This window comes from Muntiacus reevesi, chromosome 13 (assembly GCF_963930625.1).
Source record: "Muntiacus reevesi chromosome 13, mMunRee1.1, whole genome shotgun sequence".
NCBI lineage: Eukaryota > Metazoa > Chordata > Mammalia > Artiodactyla > Cervidae > Muntiacus > Muntiacus reevesi.
In genome coordinates, this window is record NC_089261.1 from 4,438,877 (window position 1) to 4,457,843 (window position 18,967).

General features: G+C 56.2%; 2 protein-coding genes across 3 annotated transcripts; one reads left to right on the forward strand and one right to left on the reverse strand.

The window, feature by feature from the left end:
• Positions 1 to 1,525: 1,525 nt before the first annotated feature.
• Positions 1,526 to 15,927, forward strand: SEC14L3 (SEC14 like lipid binding 3). The gene is made up of 13 exons (XM_065904686.1): positions 1,526 to 1,629; positions 2,500 to 2,575; positions 2,840 to 2,883; positions 2,990 to 3,049; positions 4,266 to 4,454; positions 5,332 to 5,427; positions 6,273 to 6,333; positions 7,482 to 7,565; positions 8,386 to 8,492; positions 8,882 to 9,021; positions 9,124 to 9,293; positions 10,144 to 10,227; positions 15,770 to 15,927. Exons 1-13 carry the CDS (start codon positions 1,576 to 1,578, stop codon positions 15,925 to 15,927), a joined length of 1,323 nt encoding a protein of 440 aa, XP_065760758.1. The 5' UTR covers positions 1,526 to 1,575.
• MTFP1 (mitochondrial fission process 1) lies at positions 15,723 to 18,967 on the reverse strand. Of its 2 annotated transcripts, none has more exons than XM_065904688.1 (4): positions 18,777 to 18,967; positions 17,886 to 18,013; positions 17,298 to 17,461; positions 15,723 to 16,337 (listed from the first exon to the last, which is right to left on the reverse strand). In XM_065904688.1, the coding sequence occupies exons 1-4, from the start codon at positions 18,841 to 18,843 to the stop codon at positions 16,265 to 16,267; spliced, it is 432 nt and encodes a 143-aa protein (XP_065760760.1). In that variant the 5' UTR covers positions 18,844 to 18,967; the 3' UTR covers positions 15,723 to 16,264. The 2 variants fall into 2 exon arrangements, with proteins under 2 accessions (XP_065760760.1, XP_065760759.1); XM_065904687.1 differs by having other exon boundaries at positions 17,298 to 17,530; positions 18,777 to 18,966.

Sequence of the window (18,967 nt, forward strand, 5' to 3'; positions counted from 1 at the left end):
CATAGCTCCTGGGGGGACCCCCAACTTCTTCTCCTGGCCCTGCCTGCCCAGCCTCTGACGTCCCCAGGGGTAACCAGAGACCCTCCCATCAGGAGGATTAGGGCGAGAAAGGAGACTGGTGAGAACCAAGCAGGATTAGGGGCTAATGAGAGCGCAGTGGAGGAACCCAATCTCCACGTGCTGCCCGCCTGGCGGGAAGTAGGTGTGGGTGGCAGCAGAAAGAGCCTGGAATGTGAAGAGGGAGAGGCCGGAGGGTGGAGAATTACCTAACTGCTCCAGAGTGTATGCAGCAGACGCCCTGGACGGAGGGAGATGGCCAAAGACAGTTCCCCTTCTCCTGCACCCGATTCTATCAGGGCCCAGAGCAGAGAGGTTTCACCCACCTCAGTTAAATCGGTCCCAAGATAGCCCAGGCAAGGGGACCCGGGGTGTTCTGAGGGTAAGAGAGCCCTGGGAAGAGGGCCTTGGGCTAGCCCAGCTGTTGGGTACGAGGCTAGACCAGGGGAGAGTTTCAGCCCATGTGGACCCACCTCCCAAGGCCTGGAAGAGGTAGCTGCGTAGCTATACTGTGGTCTCTATAAGATGCACTCCTGGTTTCCTTACAGACAGTCATGGACAATGTGTTCTCTGCCCTCGGAGCTTCCGACAGCTGGAGGATAAATCTCTTAGAGGGGCACAACCCTGGACAGTCTCCATGTCTCAGTCAAAGGACGGGGAACCTTCTGGGTTTCCCTCATCACCTGGCAGAGTGGTGGGGCACCCCTCACTGATCAGATGTTTAAAATCCCAAGGAGCACATACCGCCTCACGGGCATCAGCGTTCCCCTTCTCCCCCTTAGGGCCCAGGGGATGCGGGATCTTGGGCAAGGCCTCCTGTGTCCTCGTGACCTCAGCCACGAGAAGGGAGGTAGGCAGGGCTGGGGGCCCTCAGCCCTTCCCTGTATTGAAGGCACACCCGCCTCCTCTTGAATATGGACACTTGTTGCAAAAAAGCCACGAGCCTCCCACCCCGAAAAAGTGACTGACATATTTGCTAGACTAAGTCCCTGACTGCCAGCCGGCAGGGCTGGGTAAGGGTGATCCTAGCAGGACCGTAGGCGCAGGGTTTCTTCATTAGTGAGAGGGGGAGACCGAGGGTTGGAGAGGAGGGTACCCATTGTTTTATTAGTATTTGCCGAGTATTAGTACTCGGATTAGTACTCTTTCCCCCTGAAGTCCCCCTGTCCCTGGAGAGGCCTGGGAGCACTCGGGGTTCTACAGGCACCCAGGCTGGACACCCACACCTTGGGAGGCCAGCCTCATTCCCTCCCAGCCTCCTCTCCCTGGCAGGGGACCTCTGACACACCCTGCTTTCCCCACCTGCTCCCCACCCCACCCCCTAGAACTGTCCAGAGCCAAGCATGGGACCTCAGTTAATCCCAATTATGTAACGTGCAATCCAACGGTTGGCCAAGGAGGAGGCGCCCTGGAGCCACGCCCAGGAGTGGGGGCAGAAGACCTGGCTTGGTCAGGGCCAGAGAGCAGGCTCGGCCTCTGACTGGAGCGGCCCCCGCCCCTCCAGCCTCACCCAGCACCATGAGCGGCCGAGTGGGAGACCTGAGTCCCAAGCAGGCAGAGACCCTGGCCAAGGTGAGCTGAGGCAAGGGGCAAGGGCTGAGGGGCTGAGGGAGCACGGTGGCCGGAACCCTCCCCCTCTGCTGGGCTCAGCACGTCCTTGACACTGTCTCTGGGCCGTCACGTCACCCGGGGTCAGGTCCTACGGTGCCCGGGGACGTCCGCCCTGTCCAGGGCAGTGGTGGGGGGAACAGCACCGTTTGCAGACGGTGGGGCAGGTGCCAGACCTGGAGAACTTTATCTGACCTGCCACCTCCCCACCTTCCCGTGGGTGGGAGCCAAAGATGCTGGGTCTCTACCCACAGACTCTGTTCCCATTCACTCCCCGGGACCCTGGGAGATGACCTGTCTGTAAAAGCTAAGAGGCGGGGCCGAGTGTGTATGTCATCCCCACGGTCATTGGGGAAGAGGACGCATAACCGCTAACCATGTTTTCACAGAAAATGGGATGGAAAAAAAGAAGCTTTGGGGGGCTAACGAATGAAAAGAGCAAAGAATACATTCACATCTCAACCCAGCGACCCACCAACCCACCCACCCATGTAGCTTTTCCTTCATTCCTCCTCCCACCCCACCCCACCCAATGATCTATCCCTCCTCTGTCCATTCACGCCCCCATCTCTCCTTCTGTCCATTCATTGGTCTCCTCTTCCTTTTTTCCCACCCATTGATTCATCCACCCATCCTTTCTTCTTTCTGTTTACTCACCCATCTAGCCTTCCTTCCATTCACCTTCCCATCCCTCCATCCACCCATCTTCCATCACCGCAGGCCAGACTGCACTGGAGAGAAGGAAAGAAATTGAAAAAAAAAAAGGAATGTATCACCGAGTCTAAGCTCAAGGCTCTGTGTGAACACCTCTTCAACCAGCATCTCTCTTCCCAGTTCCGAGAAAATGTCCAGGACGTGTTGCCCGCCCTGCCCAACCCGGATGACTATTTCCTTCTGCGCTGGCTCCGAGGTGAGGGCGGATGTGGGGGAGGTCAGGGCGAGGGCTGCAGGAGGGATCTGGTACCAAGTGCTCCAGAAGGACCCATGGCTCGCAGGATCCGATCACATCATCTTGCTTCACGTTCAGGTCCCAGAGAGGGGAAGGGACAGGAAAGGAAGTCCCCTCTAAGGCCCCCGGTGCCCTCCATAGCCCCGCCACCTGCTCGGGGCCAGGGCAAGATGACTGCAAGGCAGCCTCTTTCGCACCTCACCCCTTCCTTCCATCTTCCCACAGCTCGGAATTTCGACCTGCAGAAATCAGAGGCCATGCTCCGCAAGGTGAGACCTATCCCCCTCTGAAACTTTGGTGAGGGCCTTTGTCGGGGGCAGTTCCCACCTCCAGGCTCTACTTCCATCCCCTCCTTACCACTCATCTCCCTTTCAGTACATGGAGTTCCGGAAGACCATGGACATTGACCACATCCTTGAATGGCAGCCCCCTGAGGTGAGCCAGCAGCACCCCCCACCACGCTCCCAGTCTCTGACAGACGTGCCATCCAGCCGCCTCGGCATCACTGGGGACCGTGAGTAGAGGGCAGCAAGCCTGAGAGGCCTGTGGAACCCCCAGGAAACTGCAGCCAAATCTCCTGTAACAATTATGAATATCTCCCATTAAGATCCAAGCTTGAGTTAAGACTGTACCTGCATGAACTCATTTACTCCTCACAAACACCTGAGGTGGATCCAGCTGCACCCATTGTACACATGAGGACACTGAGGCTCAGCAGTGGTTACGCAGCCTCCCAGAGTCGCACAGCCCCTAGGTGGAGCTGGGATTTGAGCTCAAGTCTCCAAACACAGGCTCTTCAGCAGCAGTTAGCTTGCGGCTCTGAGCCCTTATCCCCTGGAGCCTTGCTCAAAGCATACTGTTTAGGTGGGAAAGAAACTTCGCCCACGGAGGAGTCAGGGAGAATAGGCCCAGTGTGGTGCCTTAGTTAAACAACAGTCCTAGTTTCATTTGCGGAGCACAAGCTCTGAGTCAGGCAGGCTGCGATGCCAATGGGATCTTGAGGACTTTCCCCAACAGAGGGGGAGGGGAATGGGGCTCAGAGAGGTGGCGTCACTTGTTCATGGGTGCACAGCAGGGAAGCAGCCGCATCTGTTTTTTGAACCAGGTCTGCTCACCTTTAGAATCCATGTTTTTCATCACTAAGCCTAACTCCTCTCCATGGAAAGGGGCATGGGAGACTTTGGGGGCAGAACTCAGGAGCCCAGAGGCCTCCGGCAGGCCTGGCTGAGTCCCGCCTTTGCCCTGTACCTGCCGTGAGCAAGGTCCTCCCCAGCAAACCCCGCAGCTTTCTCGCCTGGACAGTAGGGCCGCCCTCCAGGGAAGGGAAGGTGCTTGGACCAGGGTGTGTGCAGGCTCAGACCGACCACGCAGCCTGGCTTGGGTCTCTGTGCTCAGTCGCTCACTTGTGTCTGTCTCTTTGCGACCCCATGGACTGCAGCCCACCAGGCTCCTCTGTCCATGGGGTTCCCCAGGCAAGAATACTGGAGTGGTTTAGCCATGCCCTCCTTCAGGGGATCTTCCCAGTCCAGGGATCAAACTCGGGTCTCCTGCGTTGCAGGCGGATTCTCTTCCGTCTTTTCCACCAGGGAAGCCCAAGGCGGTCTCTGGGAGGTTGCACACGGCCCAGTTCCATGTGTCTGTCCTCACGCAGGTGATCCAGAAGTACATGCCTGGGGGCCTGTGCGGCTATGACCGAGACGGCTGCCCCGTGTGGTACGACATCATCGGGCCGCTGGACCCCAAGGGCCTGCTTTTCTCCGTCACCAAGCAGGACCTGCTCAAGACCAAGATGAGGGACTGTGAGCGCATCCTGCATGAGTGTGACCTCCAGACGGAGCGGGTGAGGCTGCCCGGGCCCGCGGTCCCAGGGACACACCTGCACCCTCAGCGCCACCGTCAGAGGGCTCTGGGCTCACACCCCAGCTCCGACACTTCCCAGCTGTGCCGCCTTGGAAAGTCACCTCACCCCTCTCCGAGCCTGTCTCCTCACCTCCAAAACCGACATAATAATAATGGTTGCAGAGATGAAGTTAGATAATATGAGTATGTGGCCAGCACCTGGGGCCTCTCAGCAATGCTAGCTACTACGATTCCCTCTGAGTCTTTGCCCCTGCTTTTCCTTCTGTTGGGATAATCCAACCCCCAGCACACACACGTTCCCCCCCAGACCGCCATTGGCTCTGTCCTATCCATCTTTCAAGACTCAGACAGTCACCTTCTCTGAGGCCCCCATCTGGGTTAACGTGCATCCCCACACCTGTGCTGTCCAGTCACGGCTTTCAGCTCAGGACCGTGGTGACCCGGTTGCTGGTCAGTCTCCACAACCAGACTGTGAACTCTTTAAGGACAGGAACACTGGATTATTGAGCTATATGACATACTCTCAGTGACTGGCTCAAAATATGTGTTTAATAAATATTAGCTGGACAAACGGTGGGATGAATGGATAAATGAATGGCAGTATGAAGGGATAGATGTGTGAATTGGTGAATAGGTGGGTCAATTAATGGATGAGTGGGTAGGCGGGTGGAGGGTGGAGGGATGATGAATGGCTGATGGACAGTGGATGGACGGGTGGTAAAGGCAGTCACTGTTTTGTCCGCTCATTCCCCTGGGGACAGAGCAGGGAGCTGGGAGAAGCCCTGGGGGGTCACGTGCTGAGGCACCATCTCCCGGGTTCTGAGCCTGCACCCTGATCCTTGCTCTTGTACTTGCAGCTGGGGAGGAAGATTGAGACCATTGTGATGATATTCGACTGCGAGGGGCTGGGGCTGAAGCACTTCTGGAAACCCCTGGTAGAAGTGTACCAGGAGGTGAGCAAAGGCCCCGGGCGCCCCTGCTTGCTTTAACCACCAGCTTGCCCAGCTGTGACCTGGCTGCTCGCTCAGAGCCGGGATCTAGTAACAGGTGGCGGCCTTTCCTGGACCCCACCACTGCAGCCTGGGCTCCATCACTGTGTTTCCCGAAGACCACATACTGACCCCACAGGGGCCGGCTTCCAACAGACCCTCCCCTGCCCCCTGCCACCTCCGCCCTGTGACGCGGGCAAGTCACTCTATCCGTCCACGCTGCGTTGTCCTCACCTACAAAACGGGGGTACTGGTTGTCTGCACTCCAAAGGGACCTAGCCACACTTCTGTGAGTTGGAACATAAAAGGCACACACCATGCTTGGCAAACGTGCATGTATTCTCACATACTCCGTCGTGACCAACTCTTTTTGACCCCATGGACTGTAGCCCGCCAGGCTCCTCAGTCCTTGGGATTCTCTAGACAAGAATACTGGAATGGGTTGCCATTTCCTATTACAGGGGACCTCCTCGACCCAGGGATCGAGCCTGCATCTCCTGCATCTGCTGCATAGGCAGACAAATTCTTTACCACTGTACCACCTGTGAAGCCCCAGTAGTGAACATTCCATGAACAGTAGCCATCATTATCACTGTACTGCTGTTGCTATAAGGTTTATTCTAAAGATGGTTAATATTATGTAATTATTATGAGAGTGTGCTCACAATGGCCTGTGGAGAGGTTTCCTCCAGGGACCATGGACGTGATAGAAAGAGGGGAAACCCTCCGCAGCCTTCTGAAGGCTGCAGAGGACGGGGGTAGGAGAAGAGGAGGTGTGAGCTCTGACGGGGTCTTTCTTGGTTCCGCAGTTCTTCAGCCTCCTTGAAGAGAATTACCCAGAGACCCTGAAGTTCATGCTCATCGTGAAAGGTGTGTGTCAGGTGACTGCACCCTTCTGTGCTCTGGCCCCTTATCTGAACTCTGAGGACAATAATAGTGCCTTCTTTCCTGGAAGCAGACAGGCAGGTTGGTTGCTTGGCTGCGTGCAAATCAGAGTGCCTGGAACAGAGTAAGTGCTCCATAAACAGCAAATTCTATGGTTGGTTTTCCTGCAAGAAAAGGCAGCTCCAACCCCAGCTTGTTTGGGAATCCCCCCTCACCTCGCCTACCCACATCTGTCTCTCCCTCCTCAAACTGCCTCTGCCATTGGCAGCCCGTGCAGCCCAGTCTGGCCTTTGCTGCCTACTGCCTTCTGAGCCTGCAGTTATCTTTATGCATTCATCCTGCTGTCCTTGAGTTGTCTACTCCTTGAAGGCAAAGCCTTTGATTCTTCACTTCTCTTGTATCCCTCACAGGCCTGGGGCCAGGTGGTAACTCAATAGTATTTGGGTACTTATTGTTTGGGTGGGTGGATTGATGGAAAGATGGCTGTATGTTGATGGTTGACTGGTTGATTCATTGCTTGATTTGTTGTCTGTTTAACCAGCCAGTTGGTTAGCTGACTAGTTGACTGTCTGGTGGTTGATTGCATATCTGATTGGCTGATTGGATAGTTGTTAGTTTGGTAGATTGATTGAGTGACTAGTTAGCATTTTGATTGGCTATGAGGGTGAGTGTCTAGTTGGCAGACTGGTTAGTTGGTTTGACTGGATTGTGGATAGTGGACTGCTGGTTGGTTATTTGAATGGTTGACTGACTAGAAAAGGCAGTTGGTTGGGCAGTTAGCTGGTTGTTTAACTGGCTGATTGGTTTTCTGCTTGACTGATATGTCAGTTGGTTTGGTAGGGTTTGGTTATTTGGTAGGGTGGCTAGCTGATTGGTAGGCTGGTTGATGGGTTGGTGAGTATTGCTTGGCTGTCTCTTGGCTGGTCTGCTGGCTGTCTGGTGCACTGGATGATGGGATGGTTGGGTAGTTGGCTGCTTGTTGTCTTGGTTGTTTGGATGGTTTATCAGGTGCAGGGCATTGAGACTTGCCAAGGTCATTCATGATTCCGCCACGCTGTTGGCTCTGACTGTTATGGAGAAAGTGGCCTGATGGAATTATTTTTTCCCCATTATACTTGCTTATATCTCTCCAGCTACAAAACTGTTCCCTGTGGGATACAACCTCATGAAGCCCTTCTTGAGTGAGGACACTCGCAGGAAAATTGTAGTGTTGGGAAGTAAGTAGTTCCAGCTCCATCCCCTGAACTCTATTCATGAACTTTGGAGTAAGTTGGCCCCTCCCCCCCATCCAGAGGTCCACACATCACCTAGAGTCAGAGGCTCCTCCTTCTCAAAGGTGTAGCGGGTCTTACACTATGGAGTCTCTCCGGTTACCTCTGTCTTACTCCCCGCCATACCTCTCTGATAATAAGGCCTCCACAGCTTCCTCCTTATCAGTTTCAGTTTGGTTGCTGGTCAACCTCTGGGCTACGGGCCTCAGTTTCTTTATATTAGCCTTCTGTGGCTACGCAGGGGGGATAACTTGGATTGGTTATGGGGTGGGGCCACGTGACACCTGAGCATCCAGAACACAGAGCTTTGCACAGGCCGTGAAGAACAGTAATGGGCTTTATGATTGTGATGATGAAGCAGCAGAGAGGGGGAGGTCCTTTCAAAGACCCCAGGCTGCCCCTCTTCCACCCAGAGGTCTGACTTGGGTGGGCCATTTGCACATTGCAAGGCCCCCAACATGGTCCTTGACCTCATTGGGGTTTAAAGTCTCCTTAAGGCAAGTAGACAACATTAATCTTGACTACTCATCACTGGGAGACCATCAGGGCAAACCGATCAGTCAGGGAAAACATGTTTCCATAGCAACACAATGCCGGAAAACTCTTCTACAACCCAAGGCCTGAAAGGCTGGGGGATCAGCCCTGGCAGCTCAGCTCCTATAGGGCTTCCCCCACCCACCAAGCTCAGGCCCTCCTGGTAGGAATAGGGGGCACTGACAGGACCCCTCCATGCTAAATAGTCACCCTTCAACCCCTCTGCCCACAGGCAACTGGAAGGAAGGATTGCTAAAACTCATTAGTCCTGAGCAACTGCCTGCCCAGTTTGGGGGGACCCTGACCGACCCAGATGGGAACCCCAAATGTTTAACCAAGGTATGAAGAGCCCAGAACAGGGGAGGGTAGAGGAGTCAAGCTGGGTTCCTTTCTCATCCACTCATTCGTTGCACCAGTGTCTATGGAGAGACACCTGTGAGCCAGGTATTGAGTGAGTCCCAGCCCTGCCCTAACAGAGCTCTCAGCAGCTGTTCAGACAAATGAGAAATGGGAGAATTTTGACCCAGAGGGATGAGCTGGGAGAGGAAGTTCCTAGAAGAGGCCCTGACCGAGGCTGGTGGGACACAGAAGTCTTCCTGGCGGGTGGGGAAGGACAGGATGAGCAGAATACTTCCAGAAGCTAGGGAAGCGTCTTGGGCAGGAGACGCAGCCTGAATGATGCAATGGCTGGGAGCGGGGAGCAAGCCCATCCTGCTCTGTGTCCACAGATCAACTACGGTGGGGAGATCCCCAAGTCCATGTACGTGCGGGACCAGGTGAAGACTCAGTACGAGCACTCGGCGCAGATCAGCCGCGGCTCCTCCCACCAGGTGGAATACGAGATCCTGTTCCCAGGCTGTGTTCTCAGGTAGGCCTCAGGCTACCGCCCACACCCCAGCTGGACCCCCGCCCCTCGGGGATATCTCGGACTCGGCAGCAACCCGTGCTCCTTCCCCTCCCCCCAACACAGGTGGCAGTTCGCGTCGGATGGGGGTGACATCGGCTTCGGGGTTTTCCTGAAGACCAAGATGGGGGAGCGGCAGCGGGCCGCAGAGATGACAGAGGTGCTGGCCAGCCAGCGCTACAACGCCCACATGGTGCCCGAGGACGGGAGCCTCACCTGCACGGAAGCCGGCGTCTGTAAGTCTGCCCTGGTCGGGCCCCAGCTCTGGAAGGATGGAGCCACCTGTGCCATGGTTTACAGGAAGACACGGAGAGGCTGTGACCCCCTCTCCCAGAGACACACAGCCTAGATCAGTGCCATTCATCCACAGAGTCATTCATTCCGTCCACACTCAAGCGCACCCGAGGTGTGCAGGGAGCCAGAGGCAGACAGGCCTTGAAGGGGTTGAGAGCATTGCAGGTCACAGGCAAGAGACAGTAGGGGCGATGACTTTCCCCAGGAGGAAACTGAGGCTCTGAGAAGTAAATCGGCTTGTCCAGAGCCACACAGCTGAATGTGGCACCAGAGTCTAGCTCAGCCTGGTGGTAGCAGCATAACCCTGGGCAAAAGTCCTGAAAGTCTTACCAATCTGGAGCCTCGGCTTGCTCAGCTGTGGAGCAGAGGTTACAACTCCTACCTCTCAGGGTGCTTGCAAGGAGGCAGGAGGCATGTGCAGGCCTAGGCCAGCACCCCACTTCATCCAAGGGGGCTGGTAGGCCTCTGATATTCCCAGCTGCCCCCCGAGGACACCCCGTCATGTGACTGTCCAGGTGTGGAGACAGTGGGATGCAGTGGCCATTGTTCTTGTTGCCAGTTGGTGCAACTAAAGCCAGGCTGGGCACGTGCCAGGGGGAGGTCAGGGTCTGTTTACAGGCCCTGCTCAGGAGGGGCAGTTCCCATGGGGAAGAGAACAAGAGTGCGGGGAGCTTGGCCCAGCTTGGCAAACACAACAGGTGGGAACACGACCTGTTCTCCCCCATGGCTGGGGCAGGGCGCGGGGAGTATGGAGTCAGGCCCAACTACCCATCTTTTCATCTGTCCCCCCAGACGTCCTGCGCTTTGACAACACGTATAGCTTTGTCCATGCCAAGAAGGTCAGCTTCACAGTGGAGGTGCTGCTCCCGGATGAGGGCATGCAGAAATACGACAAAGAGCTCACCGCTGTCTAGGCAGCTCCCTCACTTCCCAGAGATCCTGACCCTTTGCTTTCTGTCTCTATATCCTTCTGTCCACCTCCCTCCAAAAGTTGCTCAGTAGTCCTCTTGACTCTGATATTAGTCAGAAGAGAAAGGGCTGCCTTGGGGAAAACACATGTGCTGTGGTCAGATCAGGAAAAACAGGGGAGGCACCGCTTTGGAGGATGTTGAGGTTGCAGAAGAGGAAGAAGCAAGGGTAGAAACAAGAGGTGGACGTCCCTGCAACCCGAGAAATAGAAAAATGAATCTCCTAGCCTTTGTTCTCACTTCTGAGGCATTTGTGAGCTTGAATTTCTTCCCCATGGGTTATCAGCAACTCGGGTCAGAGATGTATCTAAATTCTTTTTACTTCTACCTCTTATGTAAGTAAATGCTCAACTAATGTGAAGTTGAATGGAGGTAGGGAGCAAATGGGTGTGCAAGATAAAAAGAAGTCTACAAGGGGAGATTTCAGCACCTCGGACAGGGGCTGTGGCGGTGGGGGTGGGGTGGTGGTCTCTCCTGAGACTCACATGACCCAGCCCCCAGATTTCTGGCAGTGGCTGCCCCCTGGGGCAGGTAGGAGCTGTCTACAGAAGGCTTTGTCTGGCTCAAGACACACAGCTCTCCCAACCCCTCACCTTGGAACCTTACCCTTACCACCTCCCCTTGGAACTCACAGCTTATGTTTCAAGAAATTAAACGCACTTCCTTAAAAGCAAAGGAAGTCACATCTGGCTCTAGCTGCTGCCTGGCAACAAAAAAAAAAAAAAAAAATCACAGCCGTCATTCAGTGAGTTCTCTGGGTGTACCATAGACGGTGCCAAGTGCTATATGAGTTTAGCTCATTTCACTCTCACGCCTGCCCTGGGGTTACACATCACAGCCACATATGCAGAAGGAAACTAAGGCTGAGAGAGGTGAAGTCACTCTCCCAACACTGCACAGCATCCAGGACTCAGGTGTTTGTTTGTTTTAACTCCAAAGACATGGCTCTTAATTGCTGCATAATACCACCACCTAAGACTCTACTTTTACAGAGAAGAAGGAATATCTTAGATTGTCCAGCCGAAACGTCTTGGATGTCACCCTCTCCAATCCCAGTTTGTGGACAGAAGAGGATTATGCCCGTTGAGCAGTTGGAACAATGGAGACCCAGATGCTGATTAAGCAGGTCACCCCAGGAAACTCACAGCAGAGCAGGCAGGGCCTGTGCTTCAAAGCCCAGCATCCAGTCCACTGCTCACATGGCCGCTGAGAAGTGGCCTCTTGCCACCCACCATGACCCTGGGTGATGCAGGGAGACACCACGGCCCCAGGAGCTTCCTGCTCCAGGAGCTTCCTGCCCCATGGGGCTTCCTGCTTGAGCCCCAGGTCCTGATACATGTCTTGACAGGAGGAGAGGAGTTCCACAGAGAATGTGGGTGGGTGGGGACCGAAGGACTTGAGGTTCCTTGGGAATGAGCTGAGAGCCCAGCCTGCTGGGGCAAGCCCCGCCATGGGCAGAAGAGGCCTGAGTCCGAGACCATTCACGCTAAGCGCGGCAGCAGCTAGTACTTTTCATCTGCACTTAGGGATGCATTTTATAGATCAGAAACAGCGCTGGCCTCGTTTCCTTCAGCCCATGGGTGGCAGAAATAGGACTGGAGCCAAAGCCTCCCTCCTCCCACCTGCTGCCTCCCACCCTCCCACCACTAATTCCTGTTACTGCAGCAACTTGCCAGAATGGGACAAGACCGCCAACTCTCTGAGCAGGGGGCTGGGGAGAGGAGTGGATAGGAAGGAGGAAGAGAAGAAAGGGTTGTCAGATTTAGAAGAAGAAAAAAAAGCAATACTTGGGACATGCTATTTATCGCAAACTAAAATTTAACTGGGTGTCCTATATTTTATCTGGCCACCCTACAAATAAGGGATGGAGAGGTGGGCAGAGAAAAGGTGGATGGATCCATGCTCTTGGAAGACGGTGGCAGCGCCTGCCGGTGGGGCAAGGATGTGGTGGGGGAGGATGGCTCAGCATCGGGTCTCACCCTTGCCCCCTGAGGGAAAGGTCCCACCCCTAGGCTGCAGCGGGGGTGCAGAGGAAGAAGGGGTGGACCGTTTCCACCCTTGGGGCTGAGGCTGCTGTGAGCTCTGCTGTTGGATTATCTGCATCTGTCCCAGCTCCTCAACTGCAGTTCATAGACCCCAATGTGGACAGAGGTGGGGACTTGCTACCAGGAGGCAGGGGCAGGGGTAGCACAGAGAGCCTAGGCTAGGGCTGCAGCCAAGAGCCAAAAGGTGCCCCTTGGCATCCGCTGATGCCCAGCCATGGCAAATGCACAGCCACAGTTGACGAGCAGGACCCCTCCTGCTCCCTGCCTCCAGGCGCCGACTCTCGCTCAGGGGCCAGGCGCTTTGTTCTGAGCGTCCAGGAGGTGACATGGGGAGGGAAAGAGACCCTGCTTAGCCTTCGCCAATGGGCCCCGCCAGTCTAGCAGTGGTCAGTGAGCAGCATAGCAGCAGGAAGGCGGAGGCCTGCAGGCTGCCCCCTGTGTGTGAAGGGGGACACCCAGACTTTGCGGAGAAGCAAGACCTGAGCAACCCGCAGAAGCCTCCTGGGGGCAGCCGTAATGAGAAGAGACATTGCCCCCCTCCCCAACCTCCTCAAATTGGCCCAGAGGAGGCTGAGGAAGGAACGCGCCTCACCTGGAGCCCACACGGGAGCCCAGGGCCCGGCCGAGCTGGTCCAGGCTGAGCGCGTCCACGTTCCCCCACCCCAGGCGCCCCCCATCCACCAGCCTGCAATGCCTCCTGATTTTAGAAAAGGCTCTGAAGCCTTCTCACTCACGTGGGATTTAGTGAGAGTTAACTGCTGACGGAAGGCTCACCGCACGTGGACTTCAGCTTCTCATCTGTAGGATGATAATGGTGGCACCAGGTACTGAAAAGGCCATGACAGTTTCCATAACAGCACCTGGCACGCTCCAGCCGTGTTCTCCATGGGTGTTGTTTGATGATTCTTGTCCAAAGAGAGGGAGCTGCATGATGATGGGGGGGGTGGGGGGAAGGTGGCAGGAGGGTTCAAGGAGCAGGTGCCATTAGAGATGGACCCCGAAGGCTGAGAACAGAGGGAAGTGGGGGTGGGGAGGGCATTCCCAGCAGGCGGCATGACCTGAGCAAAGCCTGAGACTGGAGGGGTCGGGGGGAGGCAAGGTCAGAGGTGCAGGGTGTGTCACGGTGAGAGATGAGACTGCCTCGGCAGGGAGGCTCTGAAATCTGGCCTGGGATGTTCAGGCTGGGTCCCGGGGACTTCCAGGAGTTATAGAAGATATCAAGACACAGAAAGGGCTTGAGGAGACTCAGTAACAAGCAGGGTCAGATCAGAAGAATGCTCCTTTACACACTGGGGCTTTAAGGAGTGCCCAAGACTTTCTCGTATAAAAATAAAACCATGGCGATCACCCTCAGATGCACATCTTCGAATCACCATCCAATTATTTCCTCTGGATAAGTTCTTAGGACTGGAGTTCCTGAACCGTATAATTGGCATACTTGCTCTCTAAATTACTCTTCTGATGACACAGTCTCCAGTTGTTTGTCCTTGAAGTGGATGTGTCTTGCCCATTATAGTCATAATAGTGATTAAATAGCCTCCTCGGTGAGACCCACTCTGGCCGAATTTGCAAGCCCTTTCTCCTATAACCCTCTCAGCAGCTTCAGAGGGTCGTTACGGAGTATTGTACAGTGAGGGAACCAAGACTCAGAGGGGTTAGGTAACTAAAGTCACACGGCCTGTGAGTCAGCTCTACGTCTGAGTCTGTAGAGAGCCACCCGCTGGAAGGCAGTAGGAAAGGGGGATGGGGGAGGTGGGAGGGTTCAAGGGACTCCAACTCCAGGAAACAGAGACCCAAACACAATGTGGGTGTAGAGTAAATAAGCCACATCACAGGAAACACTTAGCTTGGAATCAGGCCTACTAGGAGTAATTGAATAACATGCATGCTTCTCGATAATCTTGAAAGAGGTTTGAACCCGCCAAGGTGGGCGGGTTGGAAGGTGCTGCCTCCTCGTGGTGGCCCTGAGCATTGCATGAAGCGGCCACTGGGGGACCTAACTCCCAGCATGCCCCAGGTCAAAGGCCACCAGGCCCCCGGGGTGGGAAAAGACATCTCCCCCAACCCCACCCGGGGTCTGCCTTATCCTCTCAGGCCCCAGGAAAGCAATTTCCTGTTACACCCAGCATCTGCCACTTCCAGTCCGGTTGACCTCTCTGCCTGTTTCCCATCAAATGAGGTAACACAAGTTAGTCCAGTCACTAAGAACTGTCCCCTGTCCCCTGTCCGGGAAAGAGGCAGTTGGAGACAGTGTCTCCCACCTCGTGAGGGCTGGGGTGCTTGGGAGAGGTGTTCCAGCTCCATGGATGTCCGCCACCCCAGAGCAGAGTTGCAGATAAATACAGGATGCCTCGTTAAATTTGAATTTCAGATAAACAAGGAAGAATTTTTCAGTGCATATACATTCCATGCAATATTAGGGACATACTTGTACTAAAGTCTTATTTGTTGTTTAAACCAAACAAAACTTAATGGCGCATCCTGTTACTTTGTTATATTCAGCAGCCCTACCTTGCAGCATTCAGAGCAGAACTGGGAGGGGCAACGTCCCACTCTGTGCCTGGTGCTCTGGACCTCCCAGGTCAGCTCTCACAAACTGCTAGGAGTCTGCTAGTCCTACCTCACCAAGGGGGGCTTCCCTGGTGGCTCAGCTGGTAGAGAGCCCATCTGCCAGTGCCGGAGACTCAGGAGACTCAGGCTCAATCCCCGGGTCAGGAAGATCCCCTGGAGAAGGAGATGGCAACCTGCTCCAGTATTCTGGACTGGAAAATCCAATGGACAGAGGAGCCTGGTGGGCTAGCCCATGGGGTCGCAGAGTCGGACACAACTGAGCACGCATGCACGCGCGCACACTGAGGGGCCACTGAAACTCCCGCTGGCTCAAAGGCACAGAGCGGATGTGTGCGGGGACCTAGGGGAGCCCTGGGGCTGCAGCTTCTGGGACGGATGGAGGCCCTAGCCCTAGGGGCTCACATGGGGTGGACTGGGGCTACTAGCACAGCAGTGGGGGGAGCCCGGAGGAGGCTCTGGAGACAGAGGCTATCTTGGGGTGAACCAAGGGAAGACTGGGCTGAAGTCAGGTTTAGGTGGTATCTGCCCAACAGACTCCCCTCCTAGTGTGTATTTTAGGAGACTCGCAGAAAAAGGACAATGCCCATCCCAGAGGAGGCTGGCAGCACCAAGGTGGAATTCCAGGCACGTGCAGAGGACCACTGGTGGGCAGGGAGGTACCAGACGGGCCCAGTGCTGGCCGCTGTGAGCAGTGCGTTCCCAGAGACACCAGCCTCCACCTCTGAGGCCCCCAGCCCTGCTCCCCCCCACCACGTCCCTGCTCATCCCCAACAGAAAAAGAGAAAACTCAGCTTCTTGAGGATTTATTGGACTGAGAGCTGTCATGCCTTCCAGCCAGGCCCCAGCAGGCCTTGCACCAGGAAGGGGCAGAGAATCCGTCCTCAGGGTCCCCGCAGGTGTACTCCCGTGTTTCTCCGAGTGCCTTGCTGCTCCACCATCAGGGTGACCTGGCTGAGCCTTTGGGAGTCCTGGGTCCCCATCTTGCTAAGTGATCTTGGCCATGTTCCTTGCCTTGTCTGGGCCTCAGGTGCTTTACCCTCCATGGGAGGATGTTATTGTCCTGTCAAGGGACAGGCTGGGGCCACTCAGAGTCCAGGCCGGCTCAGTATCACAGATTCCGTGGAAGCGGACGGGGTTCAAGTCCTGTGTGTGAGTCACTGCAGCTGCTGCGCTGAGGTCTTTGTCTTTCGGGTTCCGACCAGCTTAAACCCACTCAGGTGCCAGGGCTTCGGACCCCAGAGAGCGAGGCATCCGTATCCCCTGGCAGGAGGAGGGAGTGGGAACAGAGCAGGGAATGGGCCGACCCGCAGGCCAGGATGGCGGGGCAGGTCAGGAGGAGCTGGGCTTCTCCACTGAGGGGTAGAGCTTGCGCAGGCTGGAGTCCAGGAGGAAGTCCACCGACCTGTGGGGAAGTGCAGGGTCATGACCCAAGTTGACCAAGGGACACTCACGGGGGAACAGGAGGCAGGAGACCAGGGCTAGGAAACGGACCCCTGGACACGGGACACAAGTGCCATCCAGGTGGCAGCCATCACCCTCTTGCTTATCCAGTTAGGAAAACTGAGGCTCAAAAGGTAAAAGATTCATGCAGGGCCTCCGGGTCAGCTCTGTTCCCATGGAGAAAGACGCTTCCTCTCACTCCATGTTGGTCTGATTGGGCTGGTCCCATCTCTGGTTCTAAGGGCGGGCACATGACCCAAGCCTGGCCCATCAGAAAATGGAAACTGGCTCAGGGGTGGGCACTCAGTCCAAGATGGACCAATGACAGCCTTCCTTGGGATTTTTGCTATCACTATTAAGATGCTTCCTATGGGCTTGCTAAGCTGGTGGGAGGGGAGCTAGGGGTTGCTAGGAGCCATCTTTACTCCTAGGAAGGGAAAGTGACTAGAGCCAACATGGGATACGGTGGGGAGAAGGCCAGCTGAGAGACCTACACACCTAAGAGCATCAGTTGGTTTCTTGGTCCCAAGTAGCTGAACTTTTCAGTTACACGAAACAATCAATTCCTATTTTACTTAACCCAAATTTCAGCTGGTCTTCTGCCACCAAAACTTCTCAAAACCCATCCTTCCCAGGGTGCCCCTGTTCCTGCCTACCTCTGGTTGTTTTCTAACACTGAGTTTTCTTTCTGGGAACTGACTTGTCCTCTGTCCCATACTCTCAAGGCACCTCCTACCTTTACTGCCGATGCACCTGCCAGATCATATGACGAGGCCCTAGACTGTCCTTTCCATCTCAGGAGCCCCAAGTGCAGCGCTGCCTCTGCCGCAGGTGTTCTGTGAAAAGTAGGTACACTCCACCCCTCTCAGAGCTCAGCTCTGCCTGTACAGTGGGCGATCCCTGAGGCCGGGGGCGCACCCACCTGTCGATGGGGTGGATGATGACGGGGATGGCGAGCAGCCCCAGTGCGGTGGTGGTCCACTTGCGGACAGCCAGAGGCCAGCGGGTGGCAGTGCTCAGGATGTAGAGGGAGGCTGCGCACAGGCGGTTGATAGTGAAGCCTGGGATGGCCACAGAGGCCAGGGCCTGCCACACAAAGGTGTCCATCACAGCCACGGTCACCCTGCTGCTGCGGCCTGCCTCAGGGCCCGGCACCTGGTAGGCACACGAGACGCTTAACCCAGCAGGGGCAGAGGCGGAAACCCCTCTGGACAGGGGGCAGGAGACTGGCCCAGGGAGAGGGAAGGGAAGCGGGGTGGGGACAGAGCCACGTAAGTGCTGGGTTCTGGACTCTACCAATTCAGGGCTGAGTGTGGACTCACATCCAGGACCAGGGTATAGACTATGTCACCCGCAGGACTGGGGGCGGGGTCACCACCCTACAAAGGAGAGGGTACAGGGTGTACCAGGCCGGAGTGTGGGCACTGGACTGTCCTACAAGGGACTTACCCATGTGCAAGGCTGTGGACTGACCACAAGGGGAGGGGTTGAGGGGCAGGTTAACACTCACATCTCTGGCTTTCTTGCCCTTGTCAATGGCATCGGCCAGCACGTAGGAGCTGGACACGCCATAGCTCAGCCACACCACAGCTGCAGGCACCAGGGAGCGGAAGGCCTCCCCCACCTCATTGGCGTAGCCTGTGGGGAGAGGATAGTCAGTTCCTGAGCCCTCGGGTTGTTCCACAAGGGGGCACTGGAGACAGCTGGTTCTTACCTCAGCCTGCTGGGAGCAGCTGGGTGAGGGTAGACAGGGAGCGTACCCCTCTGAGCCTCCGCGTCCCAGCCTACAAAATGGCACCCAGGAGGGCCACCCCAGCCGTCCTCTCGTGGGAGAGCTGAGCACACACACCTTTCTCATCACTCACCTGCCCTCACAGCCTGGGTTCTAGAAGCATTTGGCTGGCGGGCAGAGGCAGTGAGAGAGACGGACTGAGGGCAGCCCCACTGACGAGGCACTGACCACATGCCCGGGTTCTCTGTACCTTATCTCATTCTGCCCTTACAACCACCAGGCGGTGAGAGAGACCCAGCGTTCCTCCCTCTGCCCTGAGCAGGAAACAGGCTCAGACGCAGCCAGTGAGGAGCCACGACGGGAGTCCTAATGCCCTGACTCCGCAGCCCGCGGGGGGCATGCCGGAGAGGGGAGCCCGCTCACCCGGTCCTCCGAGCTGGACTGCAGCTATCACCTGGGAGGCTGACCAGCAGAAACCCCAAGGGCAGGGCTGGGCAAGCCAGAGCTGTGTGACCTGAGCAAGTTCAGAACGCTCTCTGTGCCGTCTCTGCCCCGGCTGAGAGAGAACCAAGATGCTCCCACCATCTCCAGGCCCCCACCGGCCTCTGGCAATTCCTGCTTTCCTAGCCACGTGCTGTGGGGTCGCTGTGCCCCTGGCCCGGAGCTCACCCAGGTACCGCACCCACGTGTCCCGGAAAAGGTCGCGCTCGGGCCCCCGCGAGGGCGGCTCGGCCATGGCGCCTCCGCCAGGGTCTCAGCCGCTGCTGCAGGTCCTACCGCCTCGGCTTCCACCAGCACTCCCGTTCGCCGCGGCGGGACCGGCCGAAGGTCCCGGACTGAAGGACAGGTCGTGCCGTCCC

Excerpts from the sequence above, each read along its gene's own strand:
- SEC14L3 (XM_065904686.1), top strand. The coding sequence starts at position 1,576 with ATGAGCGGCCGAGTGGGAGACCTGAGTCCCAAGCAGGCAGAGACCCTG. Across the intron at positions 3,050-4,265 it reads TTGAATGGCAGCCCCCTGAG|GTGATCCAGAAGTACATGCC; the intron begins GTGAGCCAGCAG and ends GTCCTCACGCAG. Across the intron at positions 8,493-8,881 it reads ACCCCAAATGTTTAACCAAG|ATCAACTACGGTGGGGAGAT; the intron begins GTATGAAGAGCC and ends CTGTGTCCACAG.
- MTFP1 (XM_065904687.1), bottom strand. The coding sequence starts at position 18,843 with ATGGCCGAGCCGCCCTCGCGGGGGCCCGAGCGCGACCTTTTCCGGGAC. Across the intron at positions 18,014-18,776 it reads CACGTGGGTGCGGTACCTGG|GCTACGCCAATGAGGTGGGG; the intron begins GTGAGCTCCGGG and ends CTCTCCCCACAG. Across the intron at positions 17,531-17,885 it reads AGGGCAAGAAAGCCAGAGAT|GTGCCGGGCCCTGAGGCAGG; the intron begins GTGAGTGTTAAC and ends TGTGCCTACCAG.